The sequence below is a fragment of the Microtus oregoni genome, unplaced genomic scaffold, assembly GCF_018167655.1.
Source record: "Microtus oregoni isolate MIOR12 unplaced genomic scaffold, Mior012 000048F_ref0000485, whole genome shotgun sequence".
Classification (NCBI taxonomy): Eukaryota; Metazoa; Chordata; class Mammalia; order Rodentia; family Cricetidae; genus Microtus; species Microtus oregoni.
The window spans coordinates 12,596,202-12,614,942 of NW_024543222.1; the positions used below are offsets into that span (position 1 = coordinate 12,596,202).

The 18,741-nt window shown below is 45.7% G+C and overlaps 1 protein-coding gene across 6 annotated transcripts in view; it reads left to right on the top strand.

The window, feature by feature from the left end:
* Positions 1-18,741, top strand: part of Pitpnc1 (phosphatidylinositol transfer protein cytoplasmic 1) — a 276,157-nt gene that overhangs the window by 247,270 nt on the left and 10,146 nt on the right. For 5 of the 6 annotated variants that reach the window (XM_041635717.1, XM_041635714.1, XM_041635715.1 and 2 more), the window contains exon 8: positions 8,691-8,754. In XM_041635717.1, the coding sequence (XP_041491651.1) occupies positions 8,691-8,754 (64 nt within the window). Of the gene's footprint in view, positions 1-8,690; positions 8,755-18,364; positions 18,484-18,741 lie in introns of all 6 variants that reach the window. The other variant, XM_041635719.1, reaches the window with a different exon arrangement.

Here is an 18,741-nt window from a genome sequence, read left to right on the forward strand (position 1 = left end):
TTGAGAAGTGGGGCTCACAGAATGTTCTACTCGCTCTGGCAATCAGGCTAATCTACCTCTAGGTGGGGGCACTTGGCAAGAGCCCAGAAGGCTTATCTCCAGGCACAGCTGCCAGGGATAATTGTCCCTAGGAAGAACTTGCCTACGTAGGCACCAAAAGTAGAAGAGGCCCTCGGAGGCGGAACAAGAGCTCCGAATGGGCCCATTAGGAGGCACACCTCAGCGCTCTGCTCACTTCTTTGTTCCCTTCCTAAAGAATGATGCACAAGCTCGGAGCAGATTTTTAACCGTGCACTCACTTTGGAAAACGGGTTAGCTTTGGTGCAGGGGCTGACTTGATGATGACACCAGTTTTCCCCAGATCTCAAATACAACTCTTCTCCTCGCGGTTCTAAAATAATGGGACGCGAGCTACCGAGCAGTGCCCTCTGTGACTGCTTTCATTTGCATATCTGATAAATAATGAGGCTGGTGAAATGGCTCAGTGATAAGGCACTTGTGGCCAAGCATGACAACCTGAGTTCACAGAGGCTGGGATGTGGCCCTGTTGACAGATACTTGCCTGGTGTGCATGCAGCCCCATGTTGTTGGGAGAAGAGGGCTGCTTGTTCTTTCCGGACGCCCTGATAGCTTAGCCCTGGAATAACCACACAGAAACTGTATTAATTAAAACACTGCTTTGCCATTAGCTCTAACGTCTTATTGGCTAACTCTTACATATAAGTCTAACCCATCTCCATTAATCTGTGTATCGCCACGTGGCTGTGGCTTACTGGCAAGATTCTAACCGGTGTCCATCTCAGGCAGAGGATCCATGGCTTCCCTGACTCTGCCCTTCTTCCTCCCTCCTCCTACCTAAGTTCCACCCTATCAACTAGGCCAAGGCAGTTTCTTTATTCATTAACCTATGAAAACAACACACAAACAGAAGGGCCTCCTACACCATTTTTCCTTTTCTGTTTAAACAAAAAGGAAGGCTTTAACTTTAACATAGTAAAATTACATATAAGAAAACAGGTATAAAATAAGAATTATGGTTATAATACTTATATTTATCTTTTATCATAACTAAGGAGAACTATAACTATAAATTCTTCAACTCCATCAAAGACTTCAGAAGGATATAATATTACCTAATAAACAGAAAGTGCATTGTAAGCAACTTTCAAAACTCTAGAAATGACAGAAACATCTTGCTGCCTGGACAGTTGCCCAAAGTTCTTCTATACCATCTTTGGCCTTCAGGCCCATAGTATCCAACAGATGTTTCCATGAAGCAGGAAATTTCAAAGACAGTTTCGTCTATATTGGCAGTTTTTAGTTACTTTCTTCTGTGTCCTGCAGAATGTCTTGCAGACTCTTTCCTGAAGCAGGAACACCGAAGGACCATCTCACCTTTAGGCAAGTTCAGCAGTCCTCTCTCTGTGGGTACTGCATGTCGAGTGAAGCAGTCCAGGCAAGAGCAGTTTCTTACCCAAATGGCTAACCAACTGCGTAAAGAGCCTCTTTGATGCCCATCTTGCTCTCAAAATAGCTTGGTGCTACCAGGAGCAGATATGTCTCACTATCATGAAAAGTCCTAAATTTTTAAAACATTTTAAATGCCATATTCTGTAGTCTTTGAAAGATATGGAGAATGCCTATCTATCTGAAATATATCTATGCACATCTAGAAAATCTAACTAATATGACTACAAACTTGACTATTATAGATGATTATCTATTAACCTATATTTCTTAATTTAAATTACATTTTTAAATGAACTATACAATCACAATACCTTAATCAAGAGCAGAAATATACATATAACAAGATTGCCCTTAAATTTATATCAATAAACCAAGATCCATACCAATGTAAATTATCTATATCATATCCCCCTTTAAATGTAAAAGAACATTTATAAACAATGTTTGGGAATATGGGCATAGATTTTTTTTTCCCCTCCAAACTGCTTTGTGCTGTATGGGGAGCGCTGTTAATCACGTCTTTCATGGTGCATCCTGTGTGCTAGGTTCATCTCAGTCAGCAGTTGAGCGAAGTAAGTTTTTGAGGGTATTCACGGCAACCTTTCAGGAGACCTTGGTCCATGAAACCATATTTTTCCAGAGGCAATCCACAGGTTCTCATCTTCTGTGAAAACAAAAGAAGAACCTCTTTTTAAAGCATCATATCCTTAGACCCAAATTCTGAAGTCAAGATACCTTTATAACATACATGCTGGTTTAGCTTAGCAGCCCATACAATAAAATGTCTCTCAGTACATGAAAAGCATGTAGTTTTCTGCTGGGCTCCACACACATCCCACCCACCAGAAGAGGGAATGGGGGTGAGGTGCAGAGCAGTCAAGGCCAGAGGCTACCCTAGTTGTGTTTCTGTTGATGTGAGAAAACATCCTGACCACAGGAAACCTGGCCAAGAGAGGGTTTGTTTTTATTTTCATTTACAATTCCAGCTGCAGTCCATCATTGTGAGGAAATCACAGGAGCATGAACTGGTCATGTCATGGCCACAGTCAAGAGCTGAGATAAATAAATGCACGCATGGCTATTGATCAGCTCACTTTCTCTACTCTCACACAGTTCAGAACTTAAACCTAAGGAATGGTGCCACCCATGATAGGCAGGTCTCCCCCACAGCAATTAAAGCAGTTAATAAAAATCCTTCACGCTGGGCATGGTGGTGGACACCTTTAATTGCAGCCTTTGCAAGGCAGAGACATACAGATTTCTGTGAGTTTAAGCCCAGCCTTGTCTATATAGCACATTGCAGGACAGGCAGGGCTACATAGTGAGACCCTGTCTTTTTTTTTTTTTAAAAATATTTATTTATTATATATACAGTGTTCTGCCTGCATGTATCCCTTCAGGCCTGAAGAAGGTAACAGATCTCCTTACAGATGGGTGTGAGTCACCATATGGTTGCTGGGAATTGAACTCAGGACCGCTGGAAGAGTAACTAGTGCTCTTAACCTCTGAACCATGTCTCCAGCCCAGAGACCCTGTCTTAATAAAAAGAAAAATCCTTCACAAGCATGCGCATAGGTCATCATAATCAGGGTAGTTCCTCATTAAGGCTCCCTTCCCAGGTAATTTTGTTGGGTCCAGGGGGATCATGCAAAGATGGAGACAGACCTCCAAAGTCTAATAAACCAGAAGCACACTTTATTCCAGAAACCAGAATCCAGGAAAAAAATAAAATAAGAAATCTCCATGGGGCACAAAAAGCTTATAGCTATCTGAGACCACAGCCAGAGGTTTGTTTGTTTTTTAGGGGGGGGGGGGGGGTGGGAGGGGCGGTTAGGCTGTGGCAGAAGTCGGTTTCTCAACCTATCTTTTATAGTAGTGGCATCAAACATTAGGTCTTTACAATCTCAAGGTAAACTCAGATACAAATTGCCTTACTTTACAGTCTCCATTATCAGAGTTTTTTAGTTAAACTAGGGTTTGCACTTAATCTATTGTCTTTCTTGGTAACTTCAGGTGATGTTTACTGAAGCCCTGTGCTCTTCCCTTTGATGCTGCCAGTTTCACATAGCAGGGATAATGCGTAACCCAGAGGTCATAGATCTATCTCCTAAAAGTCGACTCAGCTCAAATCCGTAGGCTAGCTCTCAATTTGCAAAGAGATACTTTGGCCTTGTAAGCAGAGCTATGTGTTGTAAAGCGAAATAACCCACTGTTAATAGTTAATCCTCAAGCTGCTGAGAAAGCTGCTGACAGTCTGTTCTCATCCTCCTAGGCTTACAACTTTATATTTCTTTATTCCTACATTCCTATTTCTGGAATCTACGTTTTTATTTTCTTATTCCTGGACTCTTCAGTTCCAGCTGTCGAGGTGACAATCTTAATCCACCATCACGGAGACCTCCTGTTTCTGTGTACTGAGCTTGGGTATTGAGCAGGAAGACAACCCAGAGTAAATAGGCTGCAGCCTAAATCCATGTCTGCGTCCACCTCTCGTTCTTACTTAGATTCTCTCCCTGCCTTTCCTTCCCTCTCCCTCCCTCATTTTCTCTTCTTTTACTTTTGTTCTTTTCAAAAATTTGTCTATTTATGTATTTGACTGTTCTGCCTGCATGCATGGACTGATGGATGGATGGATGGATGGACGGACGGACGGACGGATGGATGAATGAATGGATGGATGGACACCACAAGTATGCCCAGTGTCCGCCAAGGTCAGAAGAGGAACAGCTGGTTGTCAGCTGCCATATGAGTGCTGGGAATCCAACCCAGCTCCTAAGCCAGAGCAACAAGTGCTCCTAACCACTGAGCCAACTCTCCAGCTCCTGTTTTATTCTTCTGAAGGAGGGTCTCATACAGCCCAGCCTGGCCTCAAACTCACTCCGTAGCCAAGGCTGGCCTCCAGTGCCCAAGTGCTGGAATTACAGGTGTGCGTCACCACGCGTGCCTCCTTCCCTCCCTCCTGTGGTAGAGTTGGTTTTGTTTTTTCCAAAATCATCTCCTTTAACTAGAGACTCATTATAGCGGTCATGCGTCTGATTTTCTCTTGCGAAACATCTCTGAATTGCCCAGAGCTCACTTTGTTTCCTTCATGATGCCTTTGGCTAGTTCTGAGAAGCCATTTCTTTAAGATACCTGTGAAGGTGATGCTTTGGTCATAGGAATTTCACTCCCTTGCCCAATTCCAAACCAAATGAAGTGGTATAGGCCCCTACCCCCAACACACCTGCTCTGCTAATGAGGGGGTATTTACATGGACTGAAGGAGGGGTTCTAAACACCTTTGTTTTTTTAAGAATCTGTTCACGGTGGGGAGGGAGGTATTCAAAAGCCAGCCATTAACACATTACTGAAGCCTTGTTGCCAGCCACAGCTGTGTTGTGCTTCATATGATAGGGTGGGTTTACAAGCGCCGTTATGCTGTTCCTTTGATTTCCATGAATTTGACAGAGTCAGCACTCGAGTGTGTATGGCTGCACGGTATTTCTTAAATTCACTACATGGCTCCACATCCAAATCGTAAAAGGACCCCACCACATACCCAGAGGCCTAGAGGCATAAACACTTCATTAGAAATGCTTCCCTTGTTCCTGCACATCCACCCAGTTAAAACCCTTTGCTTGTCGAAACACACTTCAGCCTTCCAGGAGAGGTTTCTGACAATCCCTGGGTTTGTTTGGCAAAAAGAAAAGAAGGAACGCTGGAGGCAGCCTGTGAATTTCCAAGAAATGTAATAAGGAATATTTATGGGCCAAGGAGATGGTTCAAGAGGTAAAGTGCTTGCTGCCTGGGATCTCCAGCACTGACATTAAAGCTCGGTCTAGGCATGGTAATGCATATGTATGTATAATACACTAGCTAGCATATGTATGTATAATAACACTAGGTAGTCCTGGGGTAGTCGAGGCTGGGGGACCCTTGGACTGCTATTATTCAGCCAGTCTAGCCAATTGGTGGCTTCCAGGTCTAATGAGAGACCCTGTCTCAAAAACTAAGATGGAGCCTGGCAGGATGGTTCAATGGGTAAGGCACTTAACCACCAAGCTTGCTGACACGAATTCAGTCCTCCAAACCCATATGAGGGAAGAAGGGAAGTAGCTTCTGCAAGATGTTCTCTGACTATCACATGTATGCCATCTCACACGCAAAGTTAATATAAAAGAGTTTAAATAGATTACATAGCAATAGAAGACGGGTTCCAGCATCAGCCCACGGCCTTTCACGTGTACAGACACTGGTGAGTGCAGTCACACACAAGCATATTTATGCAGAATGAAAAGGTGCCCCATGAAATAAAAGCACATAAATTGTATTACACATGCCCACAAACAATACATACGATATGTGTGTATGTGTGTGTGTGTTTGTGTATGTGTGTGTGTGCATGCGTATATCTACACACACATGTGCACATAGTAGTCTCTTCTTTAGCCTTCGATTCCAGTTTCCCCCTAAGGAACAATTGCAGGCTATGCAGGTATGAGAACCTGAGTTCAGACTACACATGCCTATTACTCCAGCTCTGGAGGGCAGAGACAGCCAATTTCCCAGAGTTTGTTGTCCAGTCAGCCAGCCTAGGAGGTTCAAGCTTCAAGCTTCCAGTTCACGAAGAAACCGTGTCTCAAGGCAATAAAGCAGAGAGCAAAAAAGGAAGATGCTTGGGGTCCTACTCCGACCTCCCCATGGGCATGCACATATGCCCACAGACACTACACACACCATACACACAAACACACAGAAAAAGACCAAAAAAAAAAAAAAAAACCTCCTATCTGTGAAGCAGGTGGGTCCCAATTTGGAGGATCTTGACAACTGTAGGTTTCTTAATCCTTCTGTCCGTATGTGCTGGCACCAAAGGCTGGCATACGCAAATGAGGTCATTGTCTTTTCTTTTGGAAACCTTGTGTTGATGATTATTGCCCGTGAGACTGCCACGGCGTGCTGAGATCAGAGGACACGAGCTGGTTCTCTCCTTCCATCACAGGTTCCAGGGATGAAGCTTAGATTGTCGGGGTACACAGCAAGCGAGCTACCCGCTAAACTATCTCAAGAGCTCAGTGCTTGCTCTTGGTCAGCCCTCTCCCATCCTACAGGGATGTACAGAAATGGCTCCATCTTCCTTGTGAGTCAGGCTGAAGGTGTGTACCAACTACTGACGGCTCATGAACACTCGCTCAGCAGTAACTGGGGTGACTTCTCTGGGCTCATCACCCTGACATTTAACTAGTACAGAGCCTATGTTTCCTACCAAGGAGTGTATGTGTCTTGATGGAAACAGACACTTGTCTGAGTAGCAAAGATCATGGTCTATGTGACTTCTCTCGCTGTGAAGACACACCATAACCAAGGCAGTTCATAAAAGAGTGTGTTTAACTGGGGGCTTGCTTACAATCTCAGAGGGTTAGTTCATGCCCATCATGGCAGGGAACATGGCAGCAGACGGGCAGGCTTGGCACTAGGGCAGTAGAGGAGAGCTTACATCTTACCCACGAGACAGAAAGAGAGCTAACTGGAATGGCATAGGTCTTTGTAACCTCAAAGCCCACCCTCTGTAACACACCTCCTCTAACAAGGCCACACCTCCTAATCCTTACCAAACAGTTCCACCAGCTGGGGACCAAGTATTCAAACCTGAGAGTCTATAGGGGCCGTTATCATTCAAACCACCACAGTACGTTAGCATTCTCGTTTCTCCCTAATGGGCTGTCCCCCACACCCACATCCCATCCAGCCGTTCCTCTTGGATATTCATAGGCTGGAGCAAGTATGTTGGGGGTGTCAGGAGCACTTCCCTTTGTTCCATTGGGAACCGAGCAGTGAATACATGTGAACAAAGCACCATTCTACGGTACGTGAGACACAAGATAAGTAAATCCTTATAGGCTTGATTGGTTTTCTTTTTCTTTTTTTTTTTTTAAATATTTATTTATTTATTTATCAAGTATACAGTATTCTGTCTGCGTGTATGCCTACAGGCCAGAAGAGGGCACCAGATCTCATTACAGATGGTTGTGAGCCACCATGTGGTTGCTGGGAATTGAACTCAGGACCTTTGGAAGAGCAGGCAGTGCTCTTAACCTCTGAGCCATCTCTCAGCCCCCATGGTTTTCATATAAGAAGAAAAAATAGTGAACTATTACTGAAAGAGATACAGGGCTGGAGAGATGGCTCAGTGGTTAAGAGCACTGGCTGCTCTTATAAAGGACCAGGATTTGGTTCCCAGCACCCACATGATGGCTCACAACCATCTGTGGCTCTAGATCAAAGAGTTCTGACGCTCTCATCAGACCCCGATTGCATGTGGTACATATACATACATGCAGGCACAACATTCGTACATATAAAAATAAGGAAGTAGACTGTTAAGAAAGAGATGATCTGGGCGGTGGTGGCACACACCTTTAACCCCGCTACTTGGGAGGCAGAGGCAAGTGGATCTCCTTGAGTTCGAGGCCAGCCTGGTCTATAGAGTAAGTTCTAGGACAGCCAGAGCTATTACCCAGAGAAATCCTATCTCAAAAAACAAAACAGGGGGGAGAGGAAATAAGACAGCTGAACTAAAATATTCCATATTACTTTACTTTCTTGTTATTATCTGGGGCCTATCTGTGTATGTATGGAGGGGCCTTCTTACCCATCCACGCTCTTATGAAGGCCAGAGGTTGACATCCCAAATGTCTTCTCTCTCTCTCTGTCTCTCTCTCTTTCTCTCTCTCTGTCTTTACTCCCCAGTTTTTTAAGATTCCTCTTAGATTACTTGACATTTGTTTGTTTAGTGGGGAGGAGGGCTGGGGTGCCATGGCACATGAGGAGGTCCCAGGAGAACTTCCAAGCATCTATTCTCAGCACCATTTCCACCAGCTGAACTCATTTCCACCCAGGGATTGAACTCGGATAGGCACCTTTACCCTCTGACCTCTCTCACTGACCCCTGGGTATGTTTTAAGACAGGCTCTCTCACTAATCTTGGGGCTCACTGACAGGCCAGACTGGCTGGCCAGAGAGCCCCTGGTGAGCCCCCGTTTCCACTCTCCCCAGCACCCTCCAGTTACAGGCATACATAACACATCTAATTTTTACATGGGTGCTAAATACAAACTCAGGTCCTCATGCTTACACAGCCAGTACTTGACCCCCTTAGCCCTGTTTCCAGCCCCTCATCCCCCACCCAGACAGCCTTGATCTTACCCGGTATTATCTCAACCTCATTCTCTTCCTCTTCAGGTGGTCCGAGACATCCTGCTGATTGGACACAGACAGGCCTTTGCGTGGGTCGATGAGTGGTACGGTAAGTCAGATGACCCAGAATAACTTGGAGAACAGTTTCATAATACATTGACTCGGTTTTCAGTACACCCAGCTTCAGGTGTAACCTAGAAGGACAGCAACGGAGGGCCGGTCAGTGCTTCCTGTATTGGAAACACCTCTGTCTGGTGAGCCTTATAGGGATGTAATTATAGAAGCTTGGTCTGAAATAGCCACAGAACTATTGACCAAGAAGGACCTTGACTTGCTTGATGCTCATCGGCTGTATACACAGGGCTCCGTTGCCCTCTGTGGGATGGATTTCATACCCATCCTAATTTATCCCAAACTTTAACATTATCGGAAGCATCTTATTGAGTTACGGTCCCTTGATGCAGAGAACACTTGGAACCTTATCAGACATACACAGGTTCTCTAAGGAGTCAAGAGCAGATGGAGACTTAGGTGTCTAGATGACCCTAACTGAAAGTGTCGTTCTGGCTTTTTGGTTTGGGTTTGGGTTTGTTTTTCTTTAATGTCATGCGAAGATTTTAAACAAGTTCTGCACATCGTCAGTAAATGAAAACAAGGTTTGCTTGGTGCCATGATGAATGGACCACCTCCTCCACCCCCCCCCACCCCGCCCCAGCCCCGGATGCTCAGGCCAGCGGCTGTATGGACATGAGTCCTCTGCTTTCCCCGAATCAGTCATCAGGTGGCTTGTGTCCTTGGCTATAAATAGAAGCAAGCACGCCCAACCAGTGACTTAGGATCGAGCTGACTTTATTTGTCTATGGTCCTAAGTCACATTATTCCTCCCGGGTGTAACCTAGATTGTATTTTGGACTTTCTCCACCCTTCTTCCACCCATGCCCTCAGTTCCCACAGCATCAGCTAACCTCCTCCCCAACCCCATCTTTAAGAGAAAGGCTACATTGGACAGAACGGGTAGGGGCAATGTTAGTCATTCATGCCGGCAGCTGCTTCTCAGTGCCGTTTTAAAGGCATGGTCCTCTGAGCTGTAGACTCGATTTGTTCCGTTTTCTGTTTCCACTCTCCCAGATCTGCACCTACTGACAAGTACGTGCATTGTCCTGGTTTGTCCCAATGCCCATCACAGCTCAGATTTCTGTGTCACACACCCCCAGGGCATTTTTCATGCACTACATGACTTTCATGTCAGGAAGATTTCCCCAAGTCTTGTCTTTTATGGAACAAGGGGATGGAAAGGATTCTGGGATTATTTTCTCTGGTCCTTAAATTTTTCTGGGTGTTTTTATTTTGTTGTTATCTTTGGTTTTTGTTCACTGGGAAGCAAGTCTCGGAGGAAACGCAGACCTTTTCCCAACACCCATCCCACACACACACACACATAACACACACAGAAAGAAAGAAAAGGAAGGAAGGAAGGAAGGAAGGAAGGAAGGAAGGAAGGAAAAGAGATGAAGTAATGCCTAGCCTCTCTTGGTATGTCTGTCTCAGAGCTCATGGCTTCCTATTGCCATTCTTAGGAAATAAACAAGGCTAGCTAGCCTGCACTGATTAGATGTTTAACCAAAGGACAGGTACCTAGAGGACCCAGAATCTGCCACCTTGATGGCCAGGAAGCAGGGCTGTCAGCTAGGTTTCTCTAACACCAGAATGCTACTGAGAACTTTCCAGAAAAGCAATTTTAAAAGGGAGGGCTGGACTGTGCTCAAGGAGCCAAGATGTCAAAAAGAAGGGTTTGGGGCCAGCAAGATGGCTCAGCCGGTAAAGGCATTTGCTGCCAAACTGGTGACCTGAGTTCAATCCCCAGAGCCCACGTTAAAGGTGAAAGGAGAGAATTGACTCCACAAAGTTGTCCACCAACACCTACACAAATACCATGATATTATGCATTCATAAACAATAATAATAAAAAGAGAAGGTTTTTTTAATGAAAATAAAAAAGATTGACAATCAACCAAAATGAGAGTGGGTGTCCAGTAAAGAGAGATGGAGGGTGGACGTGGTTCTTTCCTTCCCAGCTAAGCCTGCAACAAGGACGTGATGCCTTAAGGGCTTTTAATTAAATGAGAGAGAGAGAGACTTGCCTAGCATATGCAAGGTTCCTTTAGAATTCTCAGGTTATTGCAAGAGCCTGAAGCTAGACTAATATATGAGATGAAACACAGGCGCTCCAGCTCCAAGGTCTTTAAGGAGTCCTATTTACTGAGGATGAGTTAGAGGAAGGAGTCTGTTGATCACAATACCCTCTTGGAGGCTGAGTTGTGGTTGGAAGGCATAGGGTTTGGTAGATGCAGACCATCAGGGCGCCGCCTGTCCACCCCAGAGTGGTCTCCACCCCCTGTGTCCACAGTCCCAGTCCCAACCAAAACAAGCAGCAGCCTTTTTGGGCAGCAAGGGGTCTGAGAACCACACCGTCAATCTGGTGTAAACTCTTTGCAGACCTCAGCAGCCCAGCTGAGCTGCTGGCCCAGAACACAGTGGTTCCTTCATTACCTGACACAGACTCTCAGGAAATTAAATGAATAGAAACCGGCCATGCCATGGAATGTCTGCTCGGCCACTTACTGACTCGAGGTGGTACAGGGAACTATGGGCCTTTCAGATAGGTGGGTGTGTTATTACCAAGGCAAAGTCCAAACCAGGATAACCCTTCAGCTGGGGTACCTGGGGTTGCTTTTTTCCCTTTGGTCTTGCACAGGCTGCGAGGCCTTCATTAGTAAACATGGACAAGGTCCCACGCGATGAAGCCTCCTATGGAGCCACTTCCGGTCCTGGATCTTAAGCTGAGGTCCTTGGAGCTGCAACCTCCCCCATCTCCTGGGCGTTTGTTAGAGATGCGCATTCTCAAGCCCCAAGCCCCTAGCCCGCTGTGGTTCCCATAGCCCTCCAGGTGGCTCTGAACTGTTGGCTCACAGCCTGGGATGTAAGCCAGACTGGCTTGCAAGGACAGCTTAAATAATTCATTCCAAATAGAATAGGCTCGAAGAATCGAAGGCATCTTCAGCGCCAGCCACTAAGTTCTGGTGCCTCAGAAGAATGAGAAGAAATAAGTACCCCCCCCCCACCCTTTAAACAGGTGTATTAGGAAAGGGTCCCACTTCCGGGCAGACTCGGCAGGTGCTATACTGTTGGGGCTGGGTTTGGGCGCCATCCACATCCTGAGCCGTAGGTATGTCTGTGCGGTGGTACACACTGTCCATCCTTGAGCACCATCCAGGGCCACCCTGGCTGCCTCACTCTCTCTTACAAATTAGACTCCCCGTTTCCAGTGCTTAATTCTGAGTGGAGAAAAGACATTGCCGAGGATGGCAATCTTCCCTCGCCCAAGGATTTATTTCCACATCTCTTCAGCATTCTTGGGAGTCACGAAACTATTTCCCTAAGCAGATTTTATTCTGCTCATGTTCATTGTAAAGTATCGGCATGTCCATGCTGGAGGAGTTGAGTTTGCTTCCCAAAGCCCTGATTGGTCTTTATCTGCGAGCCTTGAGCCTCTCTGCGTGACTAGAACACTAATCAGCCGAGCCCCAGCACAGTTCAGGAGATGGGGTGAGAGGGGAAGTGGATAAAAATAGCCAGCCCAGCTTCACAAAAAGCACGGATTTGCTTCTCAAATCTGACAGTATTTTCAGAGAGACACACTGAAGATTGCCACAGGGACCCTGTGACAGAGGGGCACCTCACAATTGTCTTTGAAAACCTGACTCGTTCCCCAAAAAGTATGTGGGAGGCTGAATTCTGGCTGGTAGATGAAACAGTCTTATGAAGTCACTTCGAAGTCAACCAGAGTCCCCAGAGAAGGCTGACAAGGAGAGACACAAGCTCAGGTGGATACATGAGCACAAACTGAGGGAGTTTACCACAGCGGCAACATCCATGGGCCCCCGGTTTCCTGAAATCCGAGCCTGGGCACCTGAGTGTGTCTGTGTTCATTTTTCTAGGAAGAGAACTTGATAGTTCACATCACTTTCGAAGGAGCCTGTAAACCCCTTTCCTGCCTACATTCCAGCACACGCTCCCTTAAATAAATGGGTGTAGTGGCCCCAACATCTGTGACTCCGGCACTTGGGAAGCAGAGTCAGGAGTATCACCACATCTGAGGCCGGAGTCTCAGGGAGTTCCCGGCCAACAAAGGCTACATAGCATGTCCCTGTGTCCCCACAACAAAGGAGAAGCTGGAGTGATAGTGCCAAGATTAAAAACCCATGTTGCTCCTGCAGAGGACTGGTTCAGTCCCTGCCTCCTACATGGTGATTCACAGCCAACCTTAACTCCAGGTCCAGGGACTCTGACGCCCTCTTCCGACCTCTGCGGCACCAAGCGTGTGGCGCACAGACATATGTGCAAGCAAAAATCCACCTGCATAAAATCCAATTAAATTTTAAAAGGAAAACCAAAATCACGGCTGTCAGTTGCCAGTCTAGGTCTTAGGGAAGGGTATGTACCAAGTCTTCAGAATTGGCTGATTTCAATACAGAGAAAGTGGAAGCCCTTAAGTTTTTTGTAAAAAGCATGTGTTGGGGCAGGAAGCATGTGTTAGGTTATAATTGTTTAATTGTTCCAATGAGTTTTTTTTTTTTAATTCCCTGCTAGGCCTAAAGGTACATGTCTACCATCCCTGCACTCAGGAGGCTGAGATATGATCATGAGTCCCAGGCTAGCCAGGGCTCCATAGTGAGTTCTAAGTTAGCCTAGGATATGCAATGAGATCTTGTCTCAAAAACAACAATAAGAAGAAAGAGAATTTAAAAGCGAGTCTTGCAGATGGACGGCCACCATTTTGCTAGAGCCAGAAAAGCGTCCAGTCCATAAGTAGATCTTCCGAGACCCAGGGGCTTGTTTTGACTTCAATTTTGCCTCAGAATGATAAAGCAATCATCTCTGTTTTGACCTAGGAGCTTGGAAGTGGAGAGATAATATAGAGCCAAGTAAGCCAGAGGCACCCACAGATGCAGTTAAAACTCTGTGTGTGTGTGTGTGTGTGTGTGTGTGTGTGTGTGTGTGTGTGTGAAATAACATACGTACAACTTCCTGAAATAAGCATCCATCAGTTTCTTACCATGGTGTCTCCAGAGGCCAAAGGACTGGTCAAAGAAGCCATAAGGCGTTAAACACTTTCCTCCTGTAATTCAGGACTCCTTGGATTCATACATGGTATAAAGTGTGTATGAAGATCCTCCTTTCACCGTGCAGGTCCTGGGATTTGAACTCTGGTCATCGGGCTCTTGGTGACCAACAACTCTGCCTGCCCTCTCACCTGGGATTCCTATTTTTACATAGCGTAACCCTGGCATTATTTGAATGACCGGGTTAATAAATAATAGTTTTTAAGCATTTTATTCAGTGACTAGAGAAATAGTTCAGAGTTAAGAGCGTTTTCTGCTCTTGTAGAGAACTGGAGTTTGGTTTCCAGCACCCATGTCAGGCAGCTCACAAACACCAGGAGCTCCTGGAATCTAAGGGCATCTTCTGGTCCCCACAGGCATACACACAAACATCCATATAAATATAATTTTTAATACTAAAAGGAAGCCAGATGTGGTAGCACATACCAAGTAATGCAATAATGCAGATATAGGTGGATTTCCTTGAGTTCCAAGACAGCCTAGTCTATAGATCAGGTTCCAGGACAGGTAGAGCTACAAGGAAAGACCTTGTCTCAAGAAAACACACACACATACACACACTAAAATGGGCCTGGTGATGTAGCTTACTTGGTAGAGTACCTGTCTAGTATGCATGAAGCCCTGGGTTCAATCCCCAGTGCTGCATAAACAGTACACGAACAGTAATCCCAGTATTCAGGAGTTGGAGGCAAGAGGATTAGGAGTTGAAGGTCATCCTCAGCTACCTATCAAGTTCAAGGCCGTCCTATGCCAAATAAGTTCATAGAATAATAGTGATAATATTGAGCATTGTGGTACACACCTATAATTCCAATGTTTGAGAGGTGGAGGCAGGAGGTCTAGGAGTTCAAGGCCAGCCTCAGCTTCGAGAGACCCCATCTAAAAACAGAGCAAACAAACCTTTAATCCCAGCACTCAGGAGGGAGAGGCAGGCAGATGTGAATTCAAGGTCTCCAGAGGGAGTTCCAGAACAGCCAGAGCTGTTACACAGAGAAACCCTGTCTCAAAACCAGAAACAAAGTCATCATCTAAGAGTTCATTTGAAAAGTGATTGGCATAGGCTTTCTTGCATTTAGAATTTGTCTGAGAACCAGCCCGATGGCGCAGTAGTAAAGGTGTTTGCCTCTAAGCCTAACGACCTATGTTCAATACCCAGGACTCCCGTGGTAGAAGGAGAGAACGAGAGCAGACTCCTACAAGTTGTCCTCTGACTACATATGTGCAATATGGAGTGTGCATGCACACACACACAAACACACACACATGCATACACACAAGCACACACACATGCATATATACACACATACACAAGCACACATACATGCATACATACATACACACACACAAACACATGCATGCATACACATATACACAAGCACACATACATACATACATACACAAACACACATGCATACAAACATACATACATATATACACATGCTTCAAAAACTTTTAGAAGTTTGGCTGATAATCTCAGAAAGCATTTGCTTCTGGCAAAGCTCTGCACTAAATTGCTAGAAGTTGCTCATATCATTGAAAAATCAATCAGTGACAAGGATGAATTGTCTTTGGAAATATGCTCTGTCATTGGGCATATGCAATTGAACTTTCTAAAAAATTGATTTGTGTATGGATTTGTGTATGTGAGGTAATATTCAATGCAAAAACAGCACATTTAACCAGGTGATCCAAACTGGCACTTTCCCACCTAATTAGCATTTCCATAACTTACCAAGGAGGACTGACACATTGCCCTCAGGTTCATGTGTGTTTGTGGTGTGTGGAGACTGTTTCAAGATGTAAAGAGAGTCTCCTTAGTTAGTAGCTTGCCTAGCAGGAAGCCCCAGCACCACCCAGCCCTTGCAAATCGGAGACAGAAGAATCAGGAGGTCAGGTCCTAGGGTACAGAGAGTTTGATGTCTGGGCTACATGAAATCCTGTCTCAGAAGGCAAGGTAGAAGCGGGGGTTGGGGAGAGAAATAGATGCTTTCAGGCCTGGTAGCTGTGGCACGAGCTTTTAATCCCAGCACTTGCACTCAGAGACAGAAGCAGGAGGATCTCTGCGTTCAAGGCCAGCCTAGTCTACAGAGTGAGTTCCAGCCAGGGCTACACAGAGAAACCCTGTTGAAAGAAACCAGAGAGAACCAGGTGGTGATGGCACACGCCTTTAATCCCAGCAAAAGTAGGAGGGTCTCTGTGAGTTTGAGGCCAGCCCGGTCTACAGAGCAAGTTCCAGGACAGGCTCCAAAGCTACACAAAGAACCCTGTCTTGAAAAGAAAAAACAAAACTAACAGAGACAGAGAGGAGAAAAAAAGAAGAAAATAGATGCTTTCAGTGTTTCTAAATATATCCAGACCTTTCCTACCAGGATTAAGTATTCATCTGCCTCGTTTTGGTTTGGTTTGGTTTTTTTTCTTTTTGTCCTTGGTTGGCACCACCAATCCCTTGAGTTGTTTTCAGCTTCCCACTAGGAACAAGACACTGATCATCCCTGCTCTAAACCCTGTCTTACCCCGGTTAAACCGAGACAGCTCTGAAAGTCCAGAGTCTGCCCTGTGCTCAGTCCCTCCCTTCACGGTGAGCTAATTGCAGATAAAGAACGGTTTTTGTGGGGATTCAGTAAAGTGAAATAGTAAACTCTGGCCTTCCCCGAGTTTCGTTTCCCCAATTAAGTGGCTAATGACATGTGCACAAGGAAACCGCTTTCAATTTTAAACTCGTAATTGAATGGGACCTCTTTGTATTCATTTCCAGGTATGTTTGTGTTTAAGAACTACTAACGATCAGTCATTGAAATCGTGGGGTTTGGTCTTGTGGAATGTGTTATTGTTGATTAAGGCCCTTCTGTCTTCAGCCTAAAGCAGCATCCTATCATTGCTTGTCAGTAACCTGTTTTCTAAAAGAAGAGCATGTCCTTGCTTGACCAGCCTGCCGCTTAGCCTTCTCAATACTTCCATTGCTGTGGACAGCATTCCTGATGGATGGTTCCAGAGGGGTGGGAAGGACAGCATCAGCCTGCCGCTTAGCCTTCTCAATACTTCTATTGCTGTGAACAGCATTCCTGATGGATGGTTCCAGGGGGGTGGGAAGGACAGCATCAGCTCAATAAAATAGCCCAGATTGTGAGCCATGCTCCACCCCGGCCCAGACCACACTGAATTAAATCATGAGCTCTGGCAGGTCTGCCCTTTGGAAGCAAAGAGAGCTCACATGACACTTAGATTGATATAAAAAGACCTCGGGCTGCAGAAGATACTTAGGGAAAAGCTCCAGCTGGGAATGCGTATTGCAAATCCCCCACCGAGCCAATCAGAGATAGAGTGGTAGGTGATGCAATTGTTTGTTCTTTTTGTTATTCTTTTTTTTTTTTTTGCATACTTTCTTGGTTGGTAAAGAGGCACGCAGTGAAATTCCTTCCACCAAGACAGAGTTGCCGGACTGGGAAAATAGCTGATAAAATACTGCAGAATAGCAAGAGAGTGAGGGATGGGGAGGAAGACAAAGGGAACATTTAAAGTGAGACCAAAAAAATAGCAATTTTATGCATTTCACTTGTTAAAAGAGATTTCCTGGTCTTCTCTTTTTGTTTGTTGTTTTTGCTCTTTTTTTGTTTGTCTTGAGAGAAGGTCTCCTGTAGTTCAGGCTGGCCTCGAAGTCACAAGCCTCTGGCCTCCCAAGAGCCAAGGCTGTGAAAATAAGAGAGGATTTCTCAACCCGATCTTTATTGACATTTGGAATCAGGTCCTGGCAGATGGAATGTTCCACAGCCTCCCTGCCGTCCCCCTTCCTAGAGAGATGCCAACAGAGCACCTTCCCACCGTTGACTCAACCAGAAACTGTCACAGACCTGTCTCCTGCTGAAAACCATTATGAAGGGCTCATTATCCCGAAACACTGGAAAGCTGGAGACTCCAGCCAAACGTGCTGGTGTGCGCAGTTGTATTTATAGATCAATGTGGGTGGAATAGTGTCAGCCGTTCCCGAGCTGTTAGACTAGTCTCAAAGACCTGTACTCTCGGGCCCCTCCTGTTCTGTGCAAAAGTGCATCTGTGAGAAGTGTGCCGAATCTCACACACGCCCGTGAGTGCCCTGGGGTCTGCTCTCCACAGCTTGTCCCGTGCCATAGCAATGAAAGTGCCCTTGCTCTGTCAAATGCACTAACTCAATGCCTTAGATCTCTCTGGAAAGTTCTACCTCGGGTAAGTATTAAACCAGAAACACCTGCCCCTCTGTCCCTGAAAGGGATCTTCTAACACAACTTTAGGAGATCTCAGGCTCTGCACAACCCACTCGCTAACACTTTCACCCACCCAGCTCACTTTCCAAGAGGCGCCCCCAAAATGGTTTCCAACTCTAAACTTCCTTGCCCTCACTCCCTCTGCGGCTGGTTTACCTAACTTTATGATTTGTCCCATAAAGTTAGTTTTTTAAGACCTGTTTGGCGACTGCTGAGCTACTACTGTCTCTCCCTAAAGGGCCCCCGATTAAAGTTTGTATTTAATAACGGAAGTTGCCCACGTCTTGACTTCTTTCAGATATGACAATGGATGATGTTCGGGAATACGAGAAAAACATGCATGAACAAACCAACATAAAAGTTTGCAGTCAGCACTCCTCCACTGTGGATGACATAGAGGGCCATGCGCAGACCAGTGTATGTAGACTGTTCAAAGCGAGTTGCCCACGCTGTGCGAAACAGACCCGGAAACCCATCTGTCAGACCCTAAAAACGCTGGCTCCCTAGCCTCCTGGGAAAACACAGCCTTGTTCCCTGAGTGGGTGAAGATGCCCGCTGAGTGGGCTGTGTCGGTCACCCGTGTCTTCCAGATCTTTCCATTCTTTCAAGGGGCTTAACTTCATGGCTAACCCGCTCGTAAAACCCAGGACACAGAGAGTGGAAACATTTGGTGGA